General features: G+C 49.9%; 1 protein-coding gene across 1 annotated transcript in view; it reads left to right on the top strand.

Moving 5' to 3' along the window:
- The window catches only part of LOC137421138 (myosin-binding protein C, cardiac-type-like), a 146710-nt gene that overhangs the window by 76249 nt on the left and 49273 nt on the right, over positions 1 to 21188 (top strand). Inside the window, exons 13-16 of the mRNA XM_068106888.2 lie at positions 10494 to 10659; positions 12067 to 12173; positions 20667 to 20696; positions 20991 to 21130. Of these exons, the coding sequence (XP_067962989.2) occupies positions 10494 to 10659; positions 12067 to 12173; positions 20667 to 20696; positions 20991 to 21130 (443 nt within the window). The remainder of the gene's footprint in view (positions 1 to 10493; positions 10660 to 12066; positions 12174 to 20666; positions 20697 to 20990; positions 21131 to 21188) is intronic.

The following is a 21188-nucleotide window of genomic DNA, read 5'->3' on the forward strand; positions in this document are numbered from 1 at the left end:
AGATGTGTTATTCTGTATGTCAAAGATCAATGGTGAAACCACACCAATTGTTACCAACAAACAAGTATTGTATTAAGATCACACAAGAATAACAGGACAACAACAATAGTAATCAATTGTACAACCAATATATATTTCCTATGATGGTACCATCAGGTTCGTACAATATAACTCACTTGCTCCAAGTGAGTGAAAAGTAGAACATTCCCCAATGTCTCTATTCCGGCATCAAGCCAAAGTCGATCCGCTCCAGCGATCGTCAGAACGATGTCTAATCGAGACCAGAATCCCGTTCGGATGACAGTCACAGTCATGCGGCCAAAGCTGCGCAAAGGTGCCCTCAAGGCGACTGGGAAATCACACCCTCGGGTATGGACGCTCCACGGCTCCCAACCGGCAAACCACAGATTTCCCACTCAAAAGCCACGTTACACACACACACACACGAGATTCACGTCTTAATGCAGTGACAATGGTTAAAGCGAAGTGAAAAACCTTTCGGCGAAGCGCAAAGTGCGCAAGTCAAAATGGCCGACGGCCCGTTCTCGTGGCGTAACGGCACTCCGATGATTCTCGTCGGAATCAACCGCAAAACCTGTCACGCAGGTTTATCTGTCACAGCGATAACAACTCTGTCGCAGGAATCCCTTTCCCGGGAAACCCAAAGTTCACTCGTGACTCTCGTTCGCCAATCGTTTGCTCAAGACCTCGAAGCAGCTAGGCTTCTTGTCCGACTCACTCGCTCCACCTTCTCTTCCTTCTCTTCCTCTTCGTCATCGTCCGGTTCCGGTTTCATTTAAAACATTAACTTTTTTACCTTTTGAAAATAGTAATCTATATTTCCTTTAAACGACAACAATAATAGTATATGGAATCAAAAATGTTTACAGTGGATGAAAACCACAACAACGGAAGTGATGAATCCGTAACAATAGGTTCTGAGAAGAAAGCAAATATCTATTTTGGGGGGTCAAACCTGGACCCACTTTGACCCCCTGTAGATCTGCAAAGGGGCAGATTTTTTTAATGCCGTGAACAAACTTCGGTATATCACGGGTGATGAAGGTTGTGGTGAGGTTTCATCGAAATAGTGTTTGTAGTTGCAGAGAAAAAGCAAATTTCTATTTTGGGGGTTCAAACCTGGATCCACTTTGACCCCAGTAGACCCCCTTAGACCCAGATTTTTAGTAATGCCGTGAACAAACTTTAGTTACAACACAACAAATATCATTTGTGCCAAATTTGGTCACAATCCCATCAGCTGTTTCGGAGAAGAAGCTGCAAGTGTTTTTGGACGGACTGACTGACGGACTGACTGACGGACTGACGGACGACGCGCCAATCACATAAGCTCCCCTGAACTTCGTTCCAGGTGAGCTAAAAATGGTGTTATGAAGACTAACATTCGTAAGTGACTGACAGTTAGTATCCAGAATGTTTCAAACATCACCCTCAGTGTTGTGTTTTTTTTGTCGGAAGCTGTTTGTGTGCAGGGTTTGTGCAGGCTCGTCGAGGAGCTTAACATACAGAACAGATCAGGATTTAACAGAAAAAAGGCACAGAAGAGAGAGAGAAATAGAAATAAAAATAAAAATTTCCGATTGAGGGGCATCTCAGGGGAAGACCTGGAGGGGAGACTCACAGGGGGGTCCCCCCCAAATCAGTAGAGGTCTGAACCACAACCTCATGAGATGACCGTCAACCTACTCAGGGATATTTATTAAAGTTTAGCATGACAAAGTATGACTGTGAATGTTCACTACTTTACAAACTAGATGGTATTCATGTATTACTTACCCAGCACAGCTGACTTTGTGTGAGCCAACTCTTCTGTTTTTAAGTTTGTTTGTTTTTTTTGATCCAATATGGCTGCCAGACCATATGACCTACGTGACCGTTGCGGAGGTCACACTCAAGAAATCTCAAACTGATCAGACTAAGCATTGTACTTGTGGAATTATGACGTCATAATGAAGACACCAATGATGTCACCGTTAACCACACCTATTCCCCATGTGGAGTTCTTCACAATGAGCCACGTTTAAATTTTTTCCATGGCATGATTTTGGAGATATAGAGGTCCAAAGTTGCTCATTTTTTCCCAAGATGGCGCTGTACTATGTGACCTATGACGTCATAAGTATCACTAAAAATTATATTTGAGTAGACACATACTGTGGTGAACATTTTGTGTCAATCGTACCAACAATTGCCAAGAAAATGGGTAAATGAATTTAAATTAAACGAGGTGGTGCCCGTACCACGTAACCTATGACATCATAATTATGACTAAAAAAAATATACACAAGTATACGCATACGCATACCGTGCATACGCATACGCATATGCATACGTAAATATACGCATACCGTGGTGAAGATTTCGTGTCAATTGGACCAACGGTTGCCAAGAAAATGAATTTTTTAAATGCAGACACATACGTATGACATACATATGTACGACGTACGTAAGTACATACGCACCCAATCTCTTAACCCCGATTTTCGCTTCGCAAGTGCAGGGGAACTACATGTACATTTCTTTGCTGTAAATGTGCACCTGCAGCACACTCCAAACACATTTTACCTTATTGGAGGTTTTACATGCAATCAACATCAATATTAAGTTTTTCTTGAAGCCAAACAGACTTCATCTTCCTTTTTATATTGTCGGTCGATGTATCGAAGCAGAAAGCAGTCCTGAACGAATTGCTGTAGTACACACGGAGTGAGGTCTGTGTACTCTGGTACGATGAAGACCGTATGAATGTTTACGACAAGTGTATTTTACGAGGTATTTCACCGCTGTTTAAAGTGATCTGTGATTCATTGTGAACTCGCTAAAGTACCCGGGGTTGCCCAGGGAAATTCAATGAAGTTTGTATTTAAATATTTCCTACATGGACAAATTGGGGAATGTTGGCCTCATTGTTTCGTATGAATTACAAATCTTAGGTGTTGCAAAATGCGCTTGGACCGCTTTCCCTTCTTTTAACCTCTTTTTGTTAATTTTACTTTTGAATCGATCGCTCTCGGGAAAAAAACCAGGCAGTCTATAAGCAGTACACTCACTCGAGGCCTGAACATGGAGGTTTTGTAATTAACCTGTGTAAAGCAATCTTTAACCTGTGTAAAACAATCTTTTTAATAACAGGCACATGTTTTAGTATATAAAACTGCCTAGTACTACAGTCTGCCTAGTACTCATATTTACATATATGTGTAAACACGATAATAATTTAATTTGTGTTGTCAATAAATCACTACAACCTCAATATACGATCTTCATAATTCATATTACTCGATTGCTCCCGGGAAAAAAAAATCCAGGCGGTGTTATTAGCACAACACCCGATCGAGGCCTGAAGGCTAATTATCTGATTTTGATTTTAATTTTTAATTTTTCTAATTTAAAAAAATCCAAACATACCCCTCTACGTTCCTCTGGATGAAAGAGGGGACCATGCAAAGTTTGGTTGCACTGGTTCTTGCAGTGTCCGAATGCATAAATGAACAAACAAACAACTGAAGTGTGGTGCTGCGCACACAACTTGCTTGCCAAAGAGGTAGACCTTAACGCGTTTGATAAAAACAAAAGAGTCTTTATTATCAAAGCTCGAACTGCAGCACTGGGCGGGCTCGAGCTTAGAGCCCGCATATATGTGCCGAGGCCACGCCTAATCCCCGGGCGTGGCCGCTCGGTCGAAGGGCGGGGCATGTGCCATCGGTCCCCGCCTGGGCGCTCACGCCACCCACTGGTGCGCGGAATTATTGCTCCATGTGGCCGCCACACGCGCCCCCCCCAGAATTCCCACGCACCTGAAGGGTGAGTTTGCGGGGAAGCTGGATGACCCGGCCGAAACGCCCCCTGGCGATGGGTGCAGGGCTGGGGGGCAGCGGGCCGGCAGGGCTGAGGGGTGCCGGGGGACCGACCGCCGGGGGGGGCGGCCTCGACGCGGAGGCAGAGCTGCTGGCGGGGGTGCCGGGGGTCCGACCGCCGGGGGGCGGCCTCCAAGCGGAGGCAGCGCTGCCGGCGGGGGGTGGTCTGGATCGAGGTGGGCCGGCTTGAGGCGGTCCACGGAAATGCGATCCGGGGCACCGCCGATGTCGATTGTGAAAAACTTGTCACCGGTCTCCAGCACGCGGAAGGGCCCGTCGTACGGGGGCCGTAGCGGTGCCCGGTGGGCGTCGTGCCGGATGAACATGTACTTTGCCGTGCGAAGCTCCGGGGCGACGTGGGAAGGCGGGCAACTGTGGTGTGCCGTTGGCACCGGGGCGAACCTCCGGGCGGTCTCCTGAAGGGCAGAGCGCTGTTGCGCCGCGGACCAAGGAGCCGTGGAGTCGGGGATAAATTCACCCGGTACCCGCAGTGGTTGCCCGAAGACCAACTCCGCCGAGGACGCGCGCAGGTCGTCCTTGGGCGCCGTCCTGAGGCCCAGCAGGACCCAGGGGAGCCTGTCGACCCAGCCGCCGTCGCGGAGGCTGGCCCGGAGCGCGGCCTTCATGGAGCGATGAAAGCGCTCGCACAGGCCATTGGCCTGGGGGTGGTAGGCCGCGGTGTGGTGTAGCTTCACCCCGAGTCCTTGCGCCACCATGGCCCGGAGCTCCGAGGTGACCTGGGGGCCGCGGTCGGACGAGATGTCCGAGGGGGAACCGAACCGGGCAACCCAAGTGGCGATAAAGGCTTGCGCCACCTCAGCCGCAGAAGTCGCCGCCAATGGGATGGCCTCCGGCCACAACATGGTGCGGTCGACCATGGTGAGGAGTTGGATGAACCCTCGCGAGGGGGGCAGAGGTCCCACCAAGTCGACGCGCACGTGGTCGAAACGCCGCTCGGGCACCGTAAACGGGGCCAACGGTGCCTGGGTGTGGCGGTGGACCTTTGCGCGCTGGCACGCGAGGCACGTCCTGGCCCAGTCGCGGACGTCCTTCCTGAGGCCATGCCAGACGAACTTCGCCCCGACGAGTTTCTGGGATGCCTTCGCGCCAGGGTGGGACAGGCCGTGGATGGCGTTGAACACCGGGCGCTGCCAGCCAGCGGGCACGATGGGGCGAGGCCGGCCAAGGGAGACGTCGCATAGGAGGGCCGTGCCTGCAGCGTCGAACGGCACCTCGGTGACGCGGAGGCCCATGACAGCGGTCCGCAAGGCCTGGACGCCGGGGTCGGCGGTCTGGGCCTCTGCCATCCGGGCATAGTCGACCCCGAGGTGGACCGCATGCACGACGGACCGGGAAAGGCAATCCGCCACCGGGTTGTCCTTACCCGCCACGTGACGGATGTCCGTCGTGTACTCGGACACGGCAGAGAGGTGGCGCTGCTGCCGTGCTGACCATGGCTCGGCGACCTTGGCCATCGCGAACACAAGGGGCTTGTGGTCAACGAAGGCCGTGAACGGGCGGCCCTCCAGCAGGTGGCGGAAGTGTCGGACCGCCAGGTGGAGCCCGAGCAGCTCGCGGTCGAAGTTGCTGTACCGGCGTTCGTGCGAGCGAAGCTGCCGGCTAAAAAACGCCAGCAGTTGCCAAGCACCACGCACCCATTGCTCGTGCACCGCGCCCACCGCATAGTCCGACGCGTCGGTGGTGAGGGCGATCGGTGCATCGGGCGCCGGGTGCGCCAGCATGGTGGCGTCGGCCAGAGCCAGCTTTGCGCCCGCGAACGCCGCGGCCATCGGCTCCGACCATGCGATGTCACCTTTGCCCGGCTTGCCCCGAAGGGCCTCGTGCAAGGGGCGGAGGAGCCGGGCGACGTGGGGCACGAAGCGGTGGTAAAAGTTTACCTTGCCCAGGAACTCCTGGAGCCCCTTGATCGTGCGGGGCCGCGGGAAAAGCCCTGACCGCCTCCACCTTGGCCGGTAAAGGGACGGCCCCGTGCTCGGTGATGCGGTGCCACAAGAAGTCGTGGTGGCGACACCGAAACGGCACTTGGCAGGGTTGATGATTAGGCCATGCCGGCCCAGGCGTTCGAAAAGCGTGCGGAGGTGGAGCAGGTGGTCCTCCCGGGACGCGCTCGCGACTAGGATGTCGTCCAGGTAGACGAACAGGAAAAGTAAGTCACGCAAGACACTATCCATAAGCCGCTGGAACGCCTGAGCCGCATTTTTCAACCCGAAGGGCATCCTTAGAAATTCGAAGAGGCCGAAAGGGGTGATGACGGCCATCTTCGGGACGTCGTCCGGTTGGACGGGGACCTGATGGTAGCCCCGGATGAGGTCCACCTTTGAAAACACGGTCGTGTTGGCCAACCGGGTGGAAAAGTCCTGAATGTGTGGGACTGGGTAGCGGTCGGGGGTGGTGGCATCGTTGAGCCGGCGGTAGTCCCCGCACGGCTGCCACCCCCCGCCGGGCTTCGGCACGATGTGCAACGGGGAAGCCCACGTGCTGTTGGAGCGCCGCACAATCCCCAGCCGCTCCAGCGTGGCGAACCCCGCTTTCGCCACCGCGAGCTTCGTGGGCTCGAGTCGGCGTGCCCGTGCATAGACCGGTGGCCCGACCGTGGGGATGTGATGCTCCACCCCGTGTTTAACAGCCACCGTTGAGAAGGTGGGCCGCGTGAGGGCCGGGAAACTGGCGAGGAGGCGGGTAAAGTCGTCCGCTGCCGGAAGCGTGCAAACTAAACTCGCCCGGACGGAACCGCCCAGCAAGCCGCTTGGCAAGCCGCTCGGTGAGCCGCTCAGTGAGCCGCTCAACGAGCTGCTCAGCGAACAAGCGAGCGAGCTAAAGGTTTCGGCCTGGACGAGCCGTCTGCGCTTTACGTCGACCAACAACCCATGCACACATAGGAAGTCCGCACCGAGCAATGCCATGGGCACGCTGGCGGTCACGAACGACCATTGAAAGCGCTGCCCTCCAAACGGTAGGGAGAGGCAGCGCTTCCCGAATGTGCGGATGGGTGTACCGTTGGTGGCAAGCAACGCGGTGCCCCGGCCCGCGGTTCGCTTGTCGGACGTGTCGGCTGGGATGATGCTTACCTGCGCTCCTGTATCGCAGAGGAAACGGCGCCCAGACAAGGTGTCCGTGATGAATAGGAGGCTGCCGGAATGGCCGACGCTCAGGGCCGCTACCGAGCGCCGGCCCGGTCCTTTCCCGACTTGTCAAACGAGAACGGCGGGCAACACTTCTTAGCCTTGTGGCCGAATCTGGCGTGGAAATAGCACCAGGCTTGCGGCGGTGGGGGCGGCGGCGGCCGCGGCGGCCGCGGTGTTCTCGGCGGCGGTGGTGGTGGGCGGGGTGCGGCAGCAGCCACGAGGGACGCAGTAGCATCTGCCTCGGTATCCACGACGGCCGCACAGTAACTCGACCGCGTGTCGCAAGCCGCGAAGAACTTGTCGGCCTCTACGGCCAGGGCGCGGGGTTCCCTTATTTTGGAACCGGCCAGCGTGAGGCGTACCTGTAGAGGTAGCTGGCGTAGGAAAAGTGCCCGGAATAAGAAATCCGGGGCTTGGTCACCCAGCAGCGACAGCATATAATCCATCCGCACGGATGGTCGTGTGTCGCCGAGTTCGGGAAGGTCCAGGAGGCGGTCGGCCCGTTCGATCTCCGTGAGGCCGAACGTGGCGATGAGGAGACGTTTGAGCGCCCCGTACTTGTGGTTGACCGGTGGGTGCCGCAGGATGGACACGACTCGGGCGGCAGTGCCGGGCCCGAGGGCGGCGACCACGTGGTAGTAACGGGTCTCGTCCGCCGTTATGCCTCGAAGCTGAAATTGCGCTTCGGCCTGCACGAACCACACATCGGCCTGTGCTTCCCAAAACTCTGGGAGTTTTACCGCGACGGCGTTGTTGGCCATGGCACGTTCGGTGGTCAGCAACGGCTGAACCAATAGGGGTCACCAGTGAAGTGTGGTGCTGCGCACACAACTTGCTTGCCAAAGAGATAGGCCACAACGCGTTTGATAAAACCAAAAGTCTTTATTACGAAAGCTCGAACTGCAGCACTGGGTGGGCTCGAGCTTAGAGCCCGCATATATGTGCCGAGGCCACGCCTAGTCCCCGGGCGTGGCCGCTCGGTCGAAGGGCAGGGCATGTGCCATCGGTCCCCGCCTGGGCGCTCGCGCCACCCACTGGTGCGCGGAATTATTGCTCCATGTGCCCGCCACACAACAAACTTTCTTCTTTATTTATTAGATGTAGCAGATCCCAGTCAAGAATGGATAAGGAAAGAGTAGGCTATATACTGTTGCAAATGGTACAGAAGCAGGGAAGGACCCATGGAAATACCATGTAAGGGAAAACGTAACCTCACGACCTCAGGTCTCTCTCCCTCCCCCAACTCTCACCTCCTGTCATCCCCTTCCCTCCACCCCCAGCCTCCCTCCCTCCACTCTCCCCTCCTGCCATCCTCTTCCCTCCACCCCCACCCTCCCTCCACTCTTCCCTCCTGCCATCCTTTCCCTGCACCCCCACTCTCGCTCCCTCCACTCTCACCTCCTGCCATCCCTTTCCCTCCACCCCCAGCCTCCCTCCCACCACTCTCCCCTCCTGTCATCCCTTTCCCTCCACCCCCATCCTTCCACCCTCCACTCCTCCCTTTGTGGCAAAAGTTTTGGGAAGGCCCTTTCCTGCTTCAGCATGACAATGCCCCCGTGCACAAAGCGAAGTCCATACAGAAATGGTTTGTCGAGATTGGTGTAGAAGAACCTGACTCACCTGCACAGAGCCCTGACCTCAACCCCATCCATCGAACACCTTTGGGATGAATTGGAACGCCGACTGCGAGCCAGGCCTAATCGCCCAACATCAGTGCCCGACTTCACTAATGGTCTTGTGGCTGAATGGAAGCAAATCCCCGCAGCAATGTTCCAACATCTAGTGGAAAGCCTTCCCAGAAGAGTGGAGGCTGTTATAGCAGCAAAGGGGGACAAACTCCATATTAATGCCCATGATTTTGGAATGAGATGTTCGACGAGCACATACGGGTGCGATGTTCATGTGTCCACATACCTTTGGCCATGTATTGTACATGTGAATGTCTCTCCAGAATTGTTCAATTGCATCTAAAGGATTTTTTTAAAAGGGGAAACTCTGCAGCAATGTGATGTTCAAACAATGTGATAGACATTTGAGAGATTTGATTCGAGCTCTTCCAGAAGCAACTCTTCAATTTTGGCACATCGTCCACCCGCATTGCCTCGAACCTTGAAACCGATGGACATGACTAACCAAACATCAAACCCATCTCAGCTACAACTGTCATTCAAAATGGACACTTTTTATGTCCATAATCTACTTCATACCTGTCAGTTCGTCCGTTACGAATGATAAGTATGGATGAGGTTTACCAAAACTTCCTTTAATTTCTCATGAGAATCAATCCCATCTTGTTCGAATCTCATATGACATGGGACATTTTTGTCAGGATGTGCTCAAAGCAGAATGATGAAGGGTTGATGCCCGAAACTTCATCCTCTCCTTGCTTCCCACGGTGGTTAGCATTAGCGTACCTCGATGAACGTCCTCCAAATATGCCATCAGTTATTTTTTTACAAGTTTTTTTTAAATTCCTGAACATCTAATGAAACATCTCGTGGATGTGGACATGGTCACACATCATCAACTTCTCAAAAACCCTGAATGTCATCACCCTTAAACCAAACTGTTTACACAGTCCATGCTTCTCATGCTTGGTTTCCTTGGACGAGGGGGCCTGTTGGGCCATTGGACCAAATTTTCATTGGTCTTCACGACCTTGTAGCATACCTGACGTACGTAATTAATAGACACAAAAAGTATGCCTCACACACACACACAACTCTTGCATTTATAGTAGATTCTGAGGCCTAGTTTATCTGAGCAAGGTACTTGAATATTTGAAGATGAGGCTCAAAATAGAGCAGTGCAGTATGACTATGGTGAAAACTACCTGGATTGGTCATGAGGATGGCAGAGCTTACTTAATGAGGTAGCAAAGTCACGGCTCCACATTCGCAGCAACCGTTCCCCTCTTTTATCTCGACATGGATATCAAGAACGAGAGTGCTCGAGTGTAAAACAGGTGCAGATGGAATGCTGGACTCTGGAGTCTCCATACCAGTAGTTCTTGGATGAACTTGTCAATCGGAAAATGTTTTGGTGAATCGATTTTGAACGTGTCTGCTCACTCGTTTAGCGTAGAGTGCCGAGCCTTGGTTTTAATAGATAGTGGCATGAGGTTTGCATTAGCCAATCGGTGTCTGCCAAGCCGCAGTGGGACAGGTTCAGTTACAATGACGGAATGATGCTGTAGCCGCACCTGTTGCAGGTTACAGGAAGTTCTAGAAGCTTCCACCAAAACGCACGAGATGAGCACATCCGGTGTGAAGAGTGGAAGCTTTCCGTGGAATAGCTTCGAGACGACCATTGAAATAGCGTCAGTAAAATGGAAAGAAGAACTCGCTGTTCACCTTTACGAGCGTTAACCTGGTTCTCGTCCTTTCGTGCTCTTGTGTGGCTCCTGGTTCAAAGTAGACTGTGTGTTGGCATTTACAATATACTGAAAAGTGTTTTTTCTTTCCCACAGAGAAACCCCTAGAGGTGATTCGAGGGATGGCGGATTTGACCGTGAATGCACGTGACCTCGCTGTGTTCCGCTGTGAAGTATCCGAGGAGCACGTCTCTGGGCGTTGGTACAAAGATGGACGGGAGGTCCGACCCAGCGAGCACGTGCGCATCTCACATGTCGGCAGGTGCGTGACTACACACTTCTGGCACGCGGACAGGTGTGTGTGTGTGTGTGTGTGTGTGTGTGTGTGTGTGTGTGTGTGTGTGTGTGTGTGTGTGTGCGTGTGTGTGTGCAGTCCCGATGACCCGAATGACCGAGCAGTCTATCACTGGCAATGGCGATCTTTATATTGACCCCATATAATGATCAGCCTTGGATGAGCACAGAATGGGGAGCGGGTCAGATCAATCAGAAATCAAAGTAATGCCTGAGAATCCCAAACTCGAAATTGTGTGCAGACAATCTAAGAGGTGTACTATACACACAAAAGATAAAGACAGGTATACAGACAGGAAGCAACCTTAGCGTCACTCAGTTCATTCTCGATTTTTGGTCGTGTGTCAGAGGTGATGTCACAAATGATGTCAGAGGTGATGTCACAAATGATGTCAGAGGTGATGTCACAAATGATGTCAGAGGTGATGTCACAAATGATGTCAGAGGTGATGTCACAAATGATGTCAGAGGTGATGTCACAAATGATGTCAGAGGTGATGTCGCAAATGATGTCAAAGGCGATGCTACAAATGATGTCAGAGGTGATGTCACAAATGATGTCAGAGGTGATGTCACAAATGATGTCAGGGGTGATGTCACAAATGATGTCAGAGTTGATGTCACAAATGATGTCAGAGGTGATGTCACAAATGATGTCAGAGGTGATGTCACAAATGATGTCAGAGGTGATGTCACAAATGATGTCAGAGGTGATGTCACAAATGATGTCACAGGTGATGTCGCAAATGATGTCAGAGGTGATGTCACAAATGATGTCAGAGGTGATGTCACAAATGATGTCAGAGGTGATGTCACAAATGATGTCAGAGGTGATGTCACAAATGATGTCAGAGGTGATGTCACAAATTATGTCAGAGGTGATGTCACAAATGATGTCAGAGGTAATGTCAAAAATTATGTCAGAGGTGATGTCACAAATTATGTCAGAGGTGATGTCCCAAATGATGTCTCAAATTATGTCAGAGGTGATGTCACAAATGATGTCAGAGGTGATGTCACAAATGATGTCAGAGGTGATGTCGCAAATGATGTCAAAGGTGATGTCGCACAGTGTAAATTCAACCCTTGTGGTCTGTAATTGAGTTCCCCAAACCCCCCATTGTATGTCCATTTACAGGTGATTCTCTAACAGGTGTCACATCTTTGGAGTTTAAATGACGGAATGTATTAAGGACTTTTACAGTCACCCTGCATCTTGTCTTTTCTTTGAAATGTTTCTTATTTTATTCCATTCAATTCCTTCCATGTTCATCTTGATGCACTGAGCAAGCCACTTTGTGCACCTGTAAGTAGGTATAATCATGCACATGCATACGCTCCACGTACATGTAATGTGTGCTCTTCTGTGCCGTAGAATTCACAAGCTGGAGATAGACGGTGTGATGGATGAAGACAAGGGAGACTACACCTTTGTCCCAGAGGGACATGCTTTCTCACTGTCTGCAAAGCTCAACATGCTCGGTGTGTCTGCAAAGTACATGGAAATAATCAAACCCTACATTGACATTCCTTATTTTGTTCCTAATCAAATTGCCTCGATCATATGAATTTATTGTTTTTACCCACAATCCCATTGTGATGGTGTTCCACAACCCCATAGTGATGTGCCACAACCCCATGTGATGCTGTTCCACAACCCCATGTGATGCTGTGCCACAACCCATTGGGATGCTGTTCCACAACCCCATTGTGATGCAGTACCACAACCCCATTGTGATGCAGTACCACAACCCCATTGTGATGCAGTACCACAACCCCATTGTGATGCAGTACCACAACCCCATTGGGATGCAGTACCACAACCCCATTGTGATGCTGTTCCACAACCCCATTGTGATGCAGTACCACAACCCCATTGTGATGCAGTACCACAACCCCATTGTGATGCAGTACCACAACCCCATTGTGATGCAGTACCACAACCCCATTGTGATGCAGTACCACAACCCCATGTGATGCTGTTCCACAACCCCATTGTGATGCAGTACCACAACCCCATTGTGATGCAGTACCACACCCCCATTGTGATGCTGTTCCACAACCCCATTGTGATGCAGTACCACAACCCCATTGGGATGCAGTACCACAACCCCATTGTGATGCTGTTCCACAACCCCATTGTGATGCTGTTCCACAACCCCATTGTGATGCAGTACCACAACCCCATTGTGATGCAGTACCACAACCCCATTGTGATGCAGTACCACAACCCCATTGTGATGCTGTTCCACAACCCCATTGTGATGCTGTTCCCCAACCCCATTGTGATGCTGTTCCCCAACCCCATTGTGATGCTGTTCCCCAACCCCATTGTGATGCAGTACCACAACCCCATTGTGATGCTGTTCCCCAACCCCATTGTGATGCTGTTCCCCAACCCCATTGTGATGCTGTTCCCCAACCCCATTGTGATGCTGTTCCACAACCCCATTGTGATGCAGTACCACAACCCCATTGTGATGCAGTACCACAACCCCATGTGATGCTGTTCCACAACCCCATTGTGATGCAGTACCACAACCACATTTTGATGCAGTACCATAACCCCATTGTGATGCTGTTCCACAACCCCATTGTAATGCTGTTCCACAACCCCATGTGATGCTGTTCCACAACCCCATTGTAATGCTGTTCCACAACCCCATTGCGATGCTGTTCCACAACCCCATTGCGATGCAGTACCACAACCCCATTGTAATGCTGTTCCACAACCCCATGTGATGCTGTTCCACAACCCCATTGTGATGCAGTACCACACCCCCATTGTGATGCTGTTCCACAACCCAATTGCGATGCAGTACCACAACCCCATTGTGATGCTGTTCCACAACCACATTTTGATGCAGTACCACAACCCCATGTGATGCTGTTCCACAACCCCATGTGATGCTGTTCCACAACCCCATTGTGATGCAGTACCACAACCCCATGTGATGCTGTTCCACAACCCATTGCGATGCTGTTCCACAACCCATTGCGATGCTGTTCCACAACCCAATTGTGATGTAGTTCCACAACCCCATAGTGATGCTGTTCCACAACCCAATTGTGATGTTGTGCCACAACCCTATTGTGATGTTGTGCCACAACCCTATTGTGATGGCAACTGTTGTGGAGTAGTTGTACAGTTTCGAGAATCCCTTTTAATCTGGTCTATACATACCTGTGAATATGTCTGGAGTTTGTCCATACAAACTGACTTTATTTACCTGTTGGAAACACCATAAATGTAAAATGATGACACTCATTGTTCGCAATCTTATTATAACTAGCAACGGTACCCGCCCTATGGGCGGGGCTTCAATTGGGAAGCCCAAATGAAAAGGTAAAATATCAGAAATTGAAGGCTTTTTTATTTAAACAATTCATATAAACATCCGTTAAATCATATCACATGCAAATCATCAAAATCTAAACAGTACATGGCTAAACAGTACATGGACGATCACGTACCACGTACGTCTCACGTCTCGCTCGCTCTCATGTTGTCTCGATAATGATCCTTCCGCAGGTTCACCTACGGAAACCTTGTTACGACTTTTACTTCCTCTAGACAGTCAAGTTCGCTCATCTTTTCGGTGCACCGGCAAGAACCGAGAACGGCCCGTGCAGGGGCTGATCCGAGGATCTCACCAAACCGTCCGATCGGTAGTAGCGACGGGCGGTGTGTACAAAGGGCAGGGACTTAATCAACGCGAGCTGATGACTCGCGCTTACTGGGAATTCCTCGTTTGTGGGATACTGTCTCAAGCCCAGTCCCCATCACGGATGGGGCTTAGCGGTTTACCCGAGCCTGACGGCGAAGGGCAAGGTACACGCTGGCCCGTCCAGTGTAGCGCGCGTGCGGCCCCGGACATCGAAGGGCATTAAACGTTCATTAAACATGAAATGTTCATTAAAGGATTACGAAACGAAAAATATTACAAAATTACGTTCACACCGTCACGTCAAGCACTACCGTGAACACATACATCGTCAAACATCGTCACACATCGTCACAATGAACGTTATGCGAACGCGAATGTTATGCGTGAGTCCAAACCTGAGAATGCTGGAGACTAAAGCTGAAATTGGAAAAACGAAATAGCCCATTTTACTCCTGGAGATCCCAGGATTATCCACGCAAAATATCGTTGAGATCGGTTCATCGGTTCGTTTTACGGTACCTTTAAACAGACAGACGGACATTTGGTGAATTATAGTAAGATAGAGCAAACGTATATGGTTATGTATGTCGTTATGTATGTCGTTATGTCGTTATGTCGTTATGTTTATAAGCGACGAAAACGTCTTCTTCTTCTTCAAATAAAATTACCACCCTCTTAATTAACCCTCTCAATTGCGTTAAGACTGCTGAGACCCCTCAGACCTTTGACCACCCTTTAATTTCCCCAAGACCCTTCAGACCACCAAGATCCCTGAAGACCCAAAATACCCTGAAGACTCCAAAGACCCAAAACACCCTAACGACCCAAAATACCCTTTCAAGGCCCTGAGGCTTAAAAAGATCCTGAATACCCAAAAACCCAAAAGATCCCGAAGACCCAAAACACCCCAAAGACCCAAAACACCCCAAAGACAGAGACCGAACTCTCTTATCTGTCTCCCTCTTCCAAATCCTGGTGGCGTCTGGTCAAATCTGTTTCTGGTGTTTGTTCCCCCTCCATCCCCTCCCTCACCTCAAATGGCCACACGGCTGACTCCGCACGTGAAAAAGCTGAATGCCTCAACTCTGTGTTTGCCTCTAAATCTTGTGTCCCAAACCCATCCCTCTCTGTACCCACCGTAACCAGTCGTACCCAGCTGCTCCTGGACTCTGTGTCCTTTCCTCCTGACAAGGTGGAAAAGTTTCTGTCAACCCTCGACTCTGATTCTGCAACTGGACCTGACGGCATCAGCCCATGGGTCCTCAAATCATGTTCTTCCACTCTTTCACTCCCTCTCTCTCTGTTCTCTTCACCCTCTCTTTTGCTCAAGGTCATCTTCCATCTGCTTGGAAATCTGCCAACATCACCACTTTGCACAAAAAGGTGCAAAAACAGATCCCAGCAACTACAGACCAATCAGCCTTCTCCCAATTATCAGCAAAGTCATGGAATCCATCATTGCTTCAGATATGAAATATTTCCTCTTCTCCAATGGCTTCATCTCTGATCATCAATTTGGTTTCAGACCTGGACACTCCACTCTGGACATGCTGCTTCTGCTTTCTCAACAATGGATGGAGGTCCTCAATGCCAAACAGGAAATTAGAGCAGTCTCCCTTGACATATCACGTGCCTTCGATACGGTCTGGCACCCCGCGCTGCTCACCAAACTCTCCTCTTTTGGTATCCATGGAAATCTCCACGCATGGCTGGCAGACTTCCTCTCTAGTCATAGTCAACGTGTGGCCCTGAATGGGTTTCTCTCATCTCCTCTTCCTGTTCAGGCTGGAGTTCCCCAAGGCAGTGTTCTGGGCCCTGTGCTTTTTCTGGTCTTCATCAATGATCTCTCTGACTCTCTTGAAAATCCTCTCTATCTCTTTGCTGACGACTCTACTCTCTGTCGCTCCATTCTTCATCCCTCAGATCGGCAGTCTGCAGCCTCCTCACTCTCTGCAGACCTTGACAAAATCACAGGCTGGGCAAACAAGTGGAACATGTCCTTCAATCTTGACAAATCTCACACTCTTACGATGTCTCTCCGAAAAGACCGACTGGACAACCCTCCCATCCACTTTCTGAATAATCCTCTCCAAGAAGTTCTGTCACTCAAGCTTTTGGGTCTCACTATCTGCCATGATCTTTCCTGGGAAAACCACATTTCAAATCTGGCCTCCAAAGCCAGTCGCCGACTGGGCATCCTCCGTCGTGCGAAGTCCTTCCTTGGCACACCTGAGCTCCTCACCACATACAAGGCTTTCATCCGCAGCTCAATGGAATACTGCTCTCCCCTCTGGGCTGGTGCTCCTGCCTCACACCTAGCTCGCCTTCACGCTGTTGAAACCAAAGCATTCAGAATCATTGGAATCTCCCGCGATGAAGCTAACTCCAAGGGCCTCTCACTCACTCACCGCAGGCAGGTTGGTGGTCTTTCTGTCTTCTACCGACTCCTCTCTGGCCTTGCCCCCCCCCCCCAGCTCTCTCTGGGCTCTTTCCCGCAAATATTCCTGCAGGTCGCACAAGATCTGCCTGCAACCCTCTTATGGTTAAACTGCCAAAATCAAGACTCTCTGCTCACCTTCACTCCTTCATTCCCCTTTCTCCCGCCTCTGGAACAAACCCCCTCACTCTCTTCAATCCCACTCCACCCTCCAAGTCTTTAAAACAGCTGTTCACCACCATCTCTTATCTTCCCCCATCCAAAACCTTGATCTTTTCTACCCCCACTAATTTCACCCCAATTCCACTTTTTTGAAATACCAACTTCTGTCCAGGAAGTCCTTGGTGTCCTTGTGTTTTATACTTCTCCCTCCCCCCCCCCCCCCCCCTTCCCATGCCTCCTCCCCCCGGGCCCTCTCCCTTCCACACATCTCCCTGCTCTTGGATGTTGTGTTTGTGTGCTTCCCCTTCTCTCCCCATCTTGTCTTCCGCTCCCTCTTTTTGGGTATTTTGTTTGTCTGGTTGATTTGTTTGTGAAGTAAATGTTAGCTCTTTCACGAGCCTCGATTCAGTATACAAAAAAAAAAAAAGAAAAAAAAAAAAGACCCAAAACACCCCAAAGACCCAAAACACCCCAAAGACCCAAAACAGCCCAAAGACTCAAAACACCCCAAGACCCAAAACACCCCGAAGACCCAAAACATCCCGAAGACCCAAAACACCCAGAATACCCTGAAGACCCAAAAGACCCTGAAGACCAAAAGACCCGGAAGACCAAAAAGACCCCAAAGACCCAAAGACCCTTAAATACCAAGAAGAACCAAAAGACCCTTAAGACACAAAAGCCCCTGAAGACCCAAAACACCTCGAAGACCCAAAACACCCCGAAGACCCAAAACACCCCGAAGACCCAAAACACCCAGAATACCCAAAAGACCCTGAAGACCCAAAAGACCCTGAAGACCAAAAGACCCAGAAGACCAAAAAGACCCCAAAGACCCAAAGACCCTTAAATACCAAGAAGAACCAAAAGACCCTTAAGACACAAAAGCCCCTGAAGACCCAAAACACCCCGAAGACCCAAAACACCCCGAAGACCCAAAACACCCAGAATACCCAAAAGACCCTGAAGACCCAAAAGACCCTGAAGACCAAAAGACCCGGAAGACCAAAAAGACCCCAAAGACCCAAAGACCCTTAAAGACCAAGAAGAACCAAAAGACCCTTAAGATGCAAAACCCCCTGAAGACACCGAAGACCCAAAAGACACTGAAAATCCAAAATACCCCAAATACCCCGAAGACTCAAAAGACCCCGAAGACCCAAAACACCCCAAAGACCAAAAAGACCCAGAAGACCCAAAATACCCCAAAGACCCATAACACCCCGAAAACCCAAAACATCCCGAAGCCCCAAAGCAACCCGAAGACCCAAAACACCCCAAAGACCCAAAACAGCCCAAAGACTCAAAACACCCCAAAGACCCAAAACACCCCAAAGACCCAAAACACCCCGAAGACCCAAAACACCCAGAATACCCAAAATACCCTGAAGACCCAAAAGACCCTGAAGACCAAATGACCCGGAAGACCAAAAGACCCAGAAGACCAAAAAGACCCAAAGACCCTTAAAGACCAAGAAGAACCAAAAGACCCTTAAGATGCAAAACCCCCTGAAGACACCGAAGACCCAAAAGACACTGAAAATCCAAAATACCCAAAATACCCCGAAGACTCAAAAGACCCCGAAGACCCAAAACACCCCAAAGATCCAAAACACCCAGAATACCCAAAAGACCCTGAGGTCCAAAAGACCCTGAAGACCAAAAGACCCGGAAGACAAAAAAGACCCCAAAGACCCAAAAAGACCCAAAGACCCTTAAAGACCAAGAATAACCAAAAGACCCTGAAGATGCAAAACCCCCTGAAGACACCGAAGACCCAAAAGACACTGAAAATCTAAAATACCCAAAATACCCCGAAGACTCAAAAGACCCCGAAGACCCAAAACACCCCAAAGACCAAAAAGACCCAGAAGACCCAAAATACCCCAAAGACCCAAAACACCCTGAAGACCCAAAACACCCTGAAGACCCAAAACACCCTGAAGACCCCAAAGACCCTTAAAGACCCTTTAGACCCAAAAGACCCTTAAATACCCCAAATAACCAAAACACCCCCAAAGACTCTAAGACTCTTAAAGACCCAGAGGAAACAAAAGACCCTTAAGACCCAAAAGCCTCTGAAGACACCAAAGACCCAAAAGACCCTGAAGACCCAAAACACCTCAAAGACCCAAAATACCCTTAAAGGTCCAGTGGATCCAAAAAACCATGAAGACCCAAAAGACACTGAAATGGTCAAAGATGCCTACCCCTCTGAAACGACGTGTGGTGTGGAAGCGTGCCGAGTCACGCTAGTATTAATAATAATGAAATGTATTGTTGCGTGGAAGGGAGGGGGTCCATAGCTTGACTATGATGAGTGTAACATCGTCCATGTGTTTGGAGTAGGTTGGATCAACATAAATCAGGGACCTGTCAGAGTAAGTCATCGTGTAAATTGTGATGCTGAGGATGCAGCATATATAATTTATAGACCGGATAGTCAGGATAATATTGTATGCGTAAACACCTCTTGTTTGCGGACGGGGCCAGATGAGGACTTCCCATCACAAAGGGCACATGTGTCATGTGTGTGAAAAGGCAGACATGATATCTTTGACCGGTGTATGCCAGCCATGGTGGCGTAATGCGCTATAGGTCTAGAAGAGAAGATTGACCCTTATTTTTATTGGGGCCACCCCATGGCGGGATGGCTTGGAGGATGACTCCTCCCAGAAGAATTAGAGAGAGCTTGGTGGAGGACAAGGGTGGAGAAGAATTGTGGTGAAAAGGACAATGAGGGACTAAAATAACTGCCACACAAGAGCTGCCGGCATGGAGGAGGACGAGTGTGAATAAGAAGCAGAGAGGATCAAGACTGGGAAGAAGGGCTTTGAGAGGAGAGAAAGGACAGCCCAGAGTTCCTGGTGTGGAGAAGGAGTCAGAGGAAGAAGCACCTTGAGAGAGGGTCACAAGAGCATGCCCTGATGTGCTCCTCATGAATGGTTTAATTCGTCGCTGGTTGACTTAGTCGTTGGCTTACTTCGTCATTGCTTCACTTCATAGCTAGCTCTCATTGTCTCGCTCCTCTGTCAATAACAGGCTGCAGGGAGTCCTGCATCAATACCACGCATAGTCAAAGGAAAGTCCTCGCCTGCAATTGGTTGTGCAAGTGTGATCTGTGGGGCCTAATGTGGGTTAGGTTTTATATTTCCTTGTGTACAAGTTTGCAGATTCCCATTTCCCTGTTTATGTCTTTTGATTCGAATGATTAGTTCCAAACTCATCCACCTTTTCCCCCATATGAATTATAAATAAACCCTTAAAGGGTAAGAAAATGTGTTTGAGCCATCTGCCTCCCGTGTGTGCCATCAATTTCGGCTAATTTGGTGACCTTGGGGAATTGTCAAGATTTGAACGCAATGCATTAGAAGATAGAAACCATTCGGCCGTTTCCTGGGACAAAAGATCCTGGTGCTGAGGCGTATCACGTCAGTGAGCCTCTGACGTCACAATATGTTGAATACATGATGAGGTTTAACATACATTATGTTTCAATCCTCTAATAGTCGAAAACATAAATCCACCAATAAGGTTGAGGTTCTAACATCTACCACAGCTATCTATTTTGATTATTTTGTATTAAGTGTTAAAAGATTGACTAAGTATTCGTGAAAGTCAAGGCTCGAGTAAACAAGCATCAAGTACGGATATATTAGACCAAAAATCCTACACTCATAGTAATTCACATGTTTTTTTGTTTTGTAGAGGTCAAGATCGACTATGTTCCCAGACAAGGTGGGTTTTGCATCATCAAACGTGAAACGCTTATTAAATATGGCGTCGTGCTTTCTATGCAAGCTCCTGAAGCCAAAAGAAGGAACACGTGACTGGTCCTACCTAAAGAGGATCAGGAAAGGGAAGATGAAAGTTCAAGATTGAGTTTTCTAATTTCCTTTCTTTGACTCCTCATCTTGGGATAACCTATCTGTTCAGTTGAAGATGGATGCAGTTCCTGCTTTGTCCCATCACAATCTGTCCTGCTTCTTTGAGTATTACAATAACATGCTTTGTGGTTGTTTATACTGTTAGAGCCACCCAAGATCCACCTCGAGCCACTGGAGGGACTAGCAGAGAACACCATTGTGGTGGTTGCTGGAAACAAGCTACGTTTGGATCTGCCGATATCTGGGGATCCGACACCTACTGTGATATGGCGCAGAGGACAACAGGTGAGGAGCTGGTGTCTTCTTGCATTTTTATATTTCGGGTAACCACAGTAATGCGTGT

This window comes from Myxine glutinosa, chromosome 1 (assembly GCF_964187855.1).
Source record: "Myxine glutinosa chromosome 1, kmMyxGlut1.1, whole genome shotgun sequence".
Lineage (NCBI taxonomy): Eukaryota > Metazoa > Chordata > Myxini > Myxiniformes > Myxinidae > Myxine > Myxine glutinosa.